The 9,223-nt window shown below is 41.6% G+C and overlaps 1 protein-coding gene across 1 annotated transcript in view; it reads left to right on the plus strand.

Moving 5' to 3' along the window:
* Nucleotides 1-9,223, plus strand: part of Frmpd3 (FERM and PDZ domain containing 3) — a 99,320-nt gene that overhangs the window by 23,899 nt on the left and 66,198 nt on the right. The window contains exon 4 of the mRNA XM_031377634.1: nucleotides 2,183-2,228. Coding sequence (XP_031233494.1) covers nucleotides 2,183-2,228 — 46 coding nt within the window. The remainder of the gene's footprint in view (nucleotides 1-2,182; nucleotides 2,229-9,223) is intronic.

The raw sequence follows: 9,223 nt of genomic DNA on the forward strand, positions 1-9,223 counted from the left end.
CTCTCTGTGCTGTATGTAATCTTCCTTCCTTCATTTTTGCATCTGTCTTCTGTACTTGGTTCAGAGTGTTTTACTTCTCTTCTATCTTTCTAGAACTCCCCACAGCCCGCCTGTTCCCAGAGATACTCCTTGGCTTTCAGAGGCTGACTTTGCACTCTGCCTACAATATAACAGGCTCCCATCTGCTTGATGGGTATTAGAATGCTCTGTCCTGAGTAGATCTTCTTTGTCGTGTACACCCTGTAGCTCCAAATACCTCTGATCCCTAATGACCCTTGTTTGTCTCTTTAAGTTCAACTTTCTTTTATATTGCCCTACTCCTCATACTATCCCCTTCCCCCTCCACTACCACACCAGTCTAGAGAGAACTCCCTTTTACCCCATTGTTACATGCTGCACTTCTTTCATCTAGGCCTGTCAGAAGTTCTTCTTTGCTTCTAGTGGATATCTTCATACCCTCGAGCAAAGTAGTACAATTTAGTGAGGGATTCTGGAGCTCCTTCTGTGTAAAAGCAAACTTTACTCTTTTGATAACTCAGGTGCTAATGGCTCATTCATCTACCCATCCATTCACTCAATGAATATGCATTATTGTCTACTATGCACCAGATACTACTTTTAGGCATTGAAGACACAGCAGTGACTAAGAGACAAAACTTCTTGGCTTATTAGCATTTGCAATCTAGTGAAAAGAAACTCCACAGTGAACAGGGTAAGTAATTGTATGTGCAATATATAAGAAGTAAATCAAGATTTTGAAGATCAGATTTTTGGGCATGACAATGAAGAATGTAACCTTAAACAGTGTCTACTATTAGCTGCATTGAGAAGGTGACATGTGAAGAAAGATTTGGAGGTGGCAAAGCCATTGGCGAAAGAAGAACTAGTGTAAAGGTCTTTAAAATAGTGGTACTATGTCTTCCCTGAAGAAAGAACAGGGGAGATGCCCCAGGAGTCTGTTAAGATAAGGGATGGAACATTGTAGAAGAAAAGTCCAGATTGTGGAGAGACCTGTGAATCACTGTAAAAACTCCTTTTCTTCATAACAGAATGAGGAGACCTGGTAAGGACTGGAGCAGGTGACCAAATGTCCCTTCCCTACTCAAGATGAACTGCTCCCTGAAGATTCTCCCTATAATCCAGCTCTTTGCTCTGGTAACTTTCTAGATCTTGGAGCTGATTGATTAATGGACTTTGCCTCAACAAATGTGGGAAATGTTCACTAGAAGTCCTTAGGCAGGAGTCTCAGACAAAATATGAATAACCAAAAATCAAGGTCAATTTCATGCTGCTGCTGCTGCTGCTGGTGTTATTTGTGATAGGGTCTTACTGTGTAGTCCATGCTGGCCTCAAACTTATGATCTTCTTGCCTCTGCCACCTAAGTACTGGAATTATAGGTGTATGGTGTCAGACCTGGCATAACTCTCCTTGAATGCCTTTGAATAAACATTTGAAAAAGGCCAACAAGGAGATGGAAAACTATTCCCATTTTGCTCAGTTATTTTAAAAGATTATGTATTCCTGGGAAAGAATTTTCATACCCCACAGCCTCTTTGATTGTTGGCATAATTCTTGTCAGAAAAGTTTTGGATTCTTCATCCTTTTGAATATTTGCTATCTGGAGAGTCTGGACTTCCATCTGTTGCTCCCTGGCTCTCACGTCTTCATCCCTCAATTAAAACAAATCTGCTGAGTATGAGTCACAATGACCAAATGACCTCCTTTGGGTTTTTTCTTTGAGTTTCTCTTCTTGATTAAATACCAAATTGCCAATAATCTTCATACATGGTTCCCAGGACTCTCTGGCTGCGTGCCCTTTGAGTTCTATAATTCAGGCCTGTCGTTTTCCTTGAGCATTTTCTAGTCTACCAATAAAATTGTACCTAAGGTTTAGTGATTTCTACAGAGCATGTGAGAATATGAAAAGAAAACCTGAGAAGTGACAAGCCCAGAGGTAACGCTAATACTGTTGATGAGCACCCGTATAAACCAATACGGATGGTTTTTGTGTCAGCCTCCATAAATGATGAGAAGCGAGGCGTCCATGCAGATCCTCAGATTATCCTGTCCTAATCCATACACCTGAATGCAACCCAAGGGAACATTCTGGTGTTGCTTCTTGTACTAGATGAATACCTAGTGCATGATATACTGCTCTCCTGTTCCCTCTTTTCTCCGTAGGAGTGCTAAGGAATCCATCGTTCTTACAGTTCTGCACACTCATCAGGTGAGTGAGCCTCTGTGCCATCTCCCCTTCATCCTGCCTCCTGCCTAAGAAGAGATGACTCCATCATGGAAAACAGCACCCTAGGATGGAAGGGGGATCAGAGACCTAGGAAGGAAGAGGGATCAGAATGTAGGGCAGACACAAGAGGCCCAGATTTAGGAGTGAACTTAAACATGCTATCTATGCCCCATATTCAGGGCTGAAGATTTTGAAGGACTGTGTAGAGCTATGCTCTGTAGCATGTCCTCTGCTTTACCAAGTTAAATTGCTCACTGCCCCAGTTTAGAGTCTGTTTTCCACCATTATTTTGCTATCCTCCATGTGAATGTGCCATGTGAATGTTCCCATAAAGCCCTGGCAAGTAGTGGATGCTGCTTTTATTCATCCTCATGAAAACTAAGTGACTGGCCTGTGATGTGTGCGACCTTGTGTTACATTTGAAGCATTTCATAAGACTGGGGTGCCTGGAGGTGAGAAAGAGGGTCCTTGTCTAGCATGCTCAGTGTCCTGGGTTAGACTCCCAGTGCCACACAAACATTTCATTAAAATTGAAGTTGGGCTGGGTGGGCTGGCTCACACCATTAATCCCAGCACTTGGAAATCAGAGGAAAGTAGATCTCTGAGATTTCTAAGCTGGCCTAGTGTACATAGCCAGTTTCCGTCCAGCCAAAGTTATATAGTGAGAGAGTTGGGCCAGAGCTTCCATTTTCTCTTGATCCCTTCAGTAGCTGGCCATGTGACTTTGGGTGAGTCCCCTTTTCTAATCTGTAAATTAAGGTTTGGAGTTGTAGAATGTTTCCTAAGCATACATTATCATAATAACCAACACTACTGCTATCAGAAGGCAAAAGCTCCAATTTCCTTCTCCTAGATATTGGATTACCTCAGTGTCCATTACTTGTGTGTATCATTACAGCAACCTTGACTTAAATCACAAACCAAATGCAAAACTTCTAACCCTCACTCTACCTCCAGCCGGTATGCCCTTTCCTAGTGTCGCAAAACTTTCTTGTACCCCAGCACTGGTGATGCTTGCCATTGAAGGAGAACCAAAGCTGGACCTTGAGAGAAGGGCAGGATTTCCCAGACACCAGATACAGATGGAGGGAAAGAGTGTTCAAGGAGAGACATGTTTCTCTGTAAAGCCAGAAATGGAGCACTGGGGCAAGCCTGGGCTCTCAAGTCAAGAAGCATGGTTCAAATCGAACCTGGAACTTGCTACGTTGCTCAGGGGTGCACAGCTCTTTTCAAGCTTGTACATACATGTGAACACACACACACACACACTTGCATATACACACATGCTCAGCACATACACATAGCATTCTCACACTACAACAATGTGCACAATACCCTAGGCAAACAGGCCTTACTTGCTTGCATCTCTCTACCTCTGAGAAAAACAAACCCTGACCCTCTGTGAGCATTGAGAATAGTCCTCTCCCCACTTTACCACACAATGTGCAGTTGCCTAGTGAGCAGTGGGCAGTCAATCCCTACCTATCCTGTCTTGAAAATAACGACTAGTTCTACCCTCAAAGCAGGTATTTTGCAAGGTTAGAATTTACTCTGATGAGCCAGGCATGGTAGGCCACACCTATAATTCCAACACTCAGAAGGCAGAGGCAAGAGGATCAGTTAAAGGGCAGTCTCTGCTACATAGTGTATTCAAGGCCAGCCTGGGTTACACGAGACCTTGTATCCACTTGCCCTGTCCATGATTAGAGGTGCAGGGTTGCTCTGTTAATGTGGTCTTTTCAAGTGTCAGCTTTTCGAAGATGCTTTTTTTGACTACCCCTGACCCTTTTTGGTGTTTTGAGACTGGGTTTCTCTGTGTAGTCCTGGCTGTCCTGGAACTCACTCTGTGTGACACTGAGTGTGACACTCTAGTGTCAAACCCAGAGATCCCCCAGCACCTGCCTCCCGAGTGCTGGGATTAAAAGTGTGTACCACTATGTCTGGCTTGACTCCCATTTCTAAATCAGTATCTATCCATCAATATCTCTGGTTACTGGTTAATTTTTTTCCTCAAAGTTGTTTTGCTCAAACAACTGTATTTTTAAAAAGCTTTTCTTTTGAACTAATTGTAGCCACAGAAAATTGCACAATTAGTATAGAGAAATCATGTGTATTCTACAGCCTGTTGTTAGTAATGGTTACATCTGCCATAAGTTTAGAACATAATAACAAAATTAGGGAATCAGAGCAATGGCTCATGCCTGCAGCCTCAGCACTTCAAAAGTCAAGTCAAGAAATCTTGAGCAACAGGCAAGCAACATGACGACTAGTCAGGGTTCTCTAGAGGAACAGACTTATAGAATGAATACATATGCATATATAATGTATATGAATATACATATTCAGTTCAACCCTTGAGGCTAGATGTCTCAGCTGGTCTTCAGTATACAATGGAATCTCAAAGAAGTAGGCTTTAATGCCAGTGAAGGAATGGACTTGCCAGTGAGAACAAGTAGGGAAAGAGAGCAAGCTTTGTTCTTCCATGCCTTTTATATAGGCTGCCAGCAGAAGGTGTGGCTTCCCACCTCAAAAGATTTCATTAAGAAAAGAAACCTCACAGGTGTGTAATCAGCCACCTGTGTTTTAGTTCATTCTAGATGAAGTCAAGCTATCAGCCAATAGTACTCATCACACATAGCAAGACCCTGTGTCAAAAAGAATAAACACATAAGGCTTTTTTTTTCTTCAGGAAATCAGCATTGGTCTTATACATACACAGAATTTCATGTGAGTTTATCAGCAGTACACTTACACATCCATCTGTACAATCAAAACACTGGAACAGTCTACCACAAAAAAAAAAAAAAAAAATGATTCCTTATGATGCCCTTAAAAAGACATACCCACCCCTCCCGCTCCATCTGAAATCCCTGTTAACCACTAATCTGTTCTCCATATCTGTCTTATTTCAACAATACTATGCAATGGAACAATATGGCATAAAATTACATGGAACCTTTGGGACTTAGCTTTGTTTCACTCAGCATATTGCCCTTGAGATTCATTCAAATTGTGTGTAACAATATTTTGTTGCCTTTATTGTAGAATAGTATCCCGTGGTGTGAATGCACCAGTTTAGTTAATCATCCACCATTGAAGGGCATCTGGGTTGCATCTAATTTGAGGCTATTATGAATAAAGCTGCTATAAACATTTGTGTTTCTTGTGAGCATAAGTCCTCATTCCTCTGGGATAAATGCTCCAGAGCGTGATTGCTGGGTCATATAGTAAGTGTGTGTTTAGTTTAAATAACTGCCAGATTGTTTTTCCAGAATGGCTTTATCATCTCAAATTCCCTTGAAACATTATGTTAATATGTTTGTTATCTATGTCCCTCATTAGAATATCACCTCAAAAAGGGTGGCAACTCTTTTGTTTTTTACTACTGTATCCCAAGTACCTGGAATAACACCTGACACAGAAAAGGTATTAATAAATACTGGTTGGATGAAGGAAGCCCAGGTTCCAGCTATCTAGACAGCCTAAACTCAAAAGTACTAGACTGACTTGCAGAACAAAGAAACTAACATTTCACCATACCTATCCTAACCTTCCTCCCTCCTTTTCCTCCGACATCTGATGCCACAACTTCTCCACTCCGTGATGGCCAGGCTGCTTTCTTTCTCCTCCTCATGCATTTCTTAGTTCTTATTGCCCTCTGATTATTCTTTACATTACTTGACATGTCTTCTAATAGTGTCCATTTCCTCTAAAACCTAGCTGATTATGCCTATCTTTCAAACAGAATTACCTGCCTTAATGAGAGCTTCTAACTCATTCACTAATTCACAAAGCATTTATCAAATTCCTGCTCTTCTGGCCCCTTGTATAGGATAGGAATATTGCAGTTCATAAAACAGGCAGAGTCACAGCCCCTGCCCTCAGGTAGCTCACATCCTAGTTCTTGGCTTTGTTCTCTCCAGATCCTAGGAACATAGAAGTGGATAGGCACATACCCAGGAGGTATAGTAATCAAAACCTTTATGAACCAACTAATCTTGGAAGCCTCCTAGTTGGGCCAGCTGTTAACCCTTATCTGGTTTACGTTTGTAAAATGTTCTCAAGGGAGATGTCAAGTGGCATCTAGGAAATGTAGGAAGCCATTATACCCCAACCTGGGTAAAAGAATACCTAAATATCTGACAATTAGTATGGCCAAATTAGTCCATCTCAACTGAATGGCAGCCTTGCATACATATGTGTACATTTCATTCTTCCTAAAGACTCTGTGTACATAAAATTGTCCAGCCCTTGGATTTTATCTGTAACCTCCCAAATATCCATGGTGCTCCTGGTTACTTGTGGCCATGCATAGGACGTGAAATGTTTGAGTTGTCTGATGATACATTGCTCCCAACTGAGGTAAAGCAAGGTAATGGACATTCTTTTTCCTTGTGTCAGCTATCATGGACAAAGTATTCAGAAGAACTGGGCATGCTGGTCCATGTATCCCAAATACTGGGAAGCTGGGGCAGAATGATCACTGTGTGTTTGAGGTCAGCCCTCACTACATAGCTCTAGGCCCGTAGGAGCTACAGAGTGAGACAGACCCTGAGGTAGGAAGAGAGACAGGTTGAAAAAGAATGAGAGTGCAAGAGTTTCCAAAAGGATGAAGACAGTAGGGCATAGTGCAGAGTGGGAAATGCTTCTGCTAGAGGGCCACTTATTGGAGTTTGAATCCTAAGTCTGGAACCTGGAAGTGAGGTGGCCTCGAGTAACATACTGAACAGTCATGAGTCCCAGTTTCTCCTCCCGAAGTAAAGAAAATAGACACTACCAGGATGAGTTATTTTAAGAATTTAAGATTATAATCTCTGCGAAACATTGGAGCAACTGTTTGCCATGCACTAATTCAGTGTTTACAGTGGTAGAACTGTACATGTCCAATAATATTTAACTAAGAGAATCTTCTCTCAAGCTATCAAGAAAATTTCTGCCAGGCGGTGTTGGCACATACCTTTAATCCCAGCACTTGGGAGGCAGAGGCAGGCGGATTTCTGAGTTCAGGGCCAGCCTGATCTACAGAGTGAGTTCCAGGATAGCCAGAGATACACACAGAAACCTTGTCTCGAAAAACAAAAAACAAAAAAACAAAAAAAAAAAGAAAAAAGAAAGAAAGAAAATTTCTTGGAGACCCCAATATATACTCGATATTTTCCCATATCAAGCAGGCATTTAGCATTTTGTAGGTGCAGGGAGATTACTGTTTCTAAATGTAATCTTGCCATGTTAAAGTTTGATTACATAATCTTCCAGGAGACATTTCCCGTCGGTCTAGGATGTGGCAGACAATTCAGTATTTGTACTAATCCCATAGGCGATTCAGATGATCAACGGGATTTAGGAAACACTGGACCAGATAATCTCTAAGGATCCTCCCTGCTCCAGATGATAACGGTCTAATGCTTGCTTCTTCATTTGGTACCTGGTAATGGTTCCTGGCCCTGACTATTCATTAGAACTACAAGAGAAGCTCTTAAACCATTTACATTCAAATTTTAGCCCTGACTAATTGAATTACAAGCTCTGGGGATGGGGCCTTGATATTGGACTTTTGAAAAGGCTCCCCAAATGATTCTAGTCTCTTTTTTTTTTTTGACATTTTCCTCTTAACAGAATAACAGAATAAATTGTACTACAGCAGGACATTGTGGGAAGTATTTTCAGCCATCACTACACCTCCACCTAGCCTGTATGTATAGTCATGTATGAAAGCTTTCTTTAACCTTTTGATAACCAGCTATCTCCCCATGACTGTTTATTAATCATGGTATCTGTCGACTTTATCATATGGTGGGTCCTCAACAAATGTTAAAATTTAAATAAAATACTTTAAATAAGATGCCACAAGGAGAGAGAGTTCCCTCCAAAGTAAGGCTAAATAGGAACAACCCAAAGAGCGACAATCACTTCTGCTTATCGTCATTTTCCCCTCAAAAAAGCTCAGAAGAATGAAAATTACTATAGAAATGGTTTTCCACAGAGCACTTTGAGATACTTAGCAATTCCAGTCCCCTGTTTTTAAGGTCTGGCGCTTATGAAGATGGTGAGCACCCAAATCATACTTTCTGGTTTCCTAAACTAATTCATTATCAATTACAAACGATTAAACTAATACCTTTATGCTGAGTCTACCTACACTTGGTGCTAGGAAGAGACATAGTGGTGTTAAATACTATCTCTTATAACCTGATTGAACACATAAACCATAGCAGTGTGGACTAACCAAAATGCTGAAGGAAATGTAGAAAAGTAAACAGATGAACTGAGAAAGAATCCAGAACAAAGAATTGGAATGATTTTTATCGCTCTCGCTTTGTTTTATTTTGTTTTGTCTGTTTTTCTGTTTTTGTTTGGTTGCTGAGATTAGGCTCTCACTATGTAGCACAAGCCGGCCTCAAACTTAACTACCCTCCTTCCTGCCTTAGCCTCTTAACTGCTAGAGTTACAGGTATGCGCTACCACACTCTGCTGGAACTAGGTTTTAATGAAGGGATAGCATTTAACTGGTCAAAAGGAATAGTGGGATGCCCTAAAGGTAGGGATAAGTAGGGGATGGTGTGAAGTGAGTCTAGAAGTGGAAACAAGCCTACTTTGTGCAGGAAGCTGAGCAGAATTACCAAGTACCACCAGTGGTGATATTGGAGGTAGGTGAGGAATGAGTCTGGATAAAATGTAGCTTGAGGGAAGCTTGCAGGTCAGGAGAGAGTATATTCAACACTAAGTAATCCTGGGTGCTGAAAGGCAGGCATCATGGTTCCCATCTGGTGTAGCCTGGATGGTCTTCCTTTATCCTAGGAGCCCACAGTAGTTGCCATGGGAATTGATTGTAAGCAGGCTCAGGTGTCAAAGACAATGAGGCAACAGAAAGGCCAATCAGGAGAGCAGAAAAGCCTCAGCAAAGAACCTGAAGCAAGTATCAAAATGTAGCCTTTAACCCACTATTCCCAACTCCCCTCATCCTCTGAGCCTGTGGA

The sequence above is a fragment of the Mastomys coucha genome, chromosome X, assembly GCF_008632895.1.
Source record: "Mastomys coucha isolate ucsf_1 chromosome X, UCSF_Mcou_1, whole genome shotgun sequence".
NCBI classification, from domain to species: domain Eukaryota; kingdom Metazoa; phylum Chordata; class Mammalia; order Rodentia; family Muridae; genus Mastomys; species Mastomys coucha.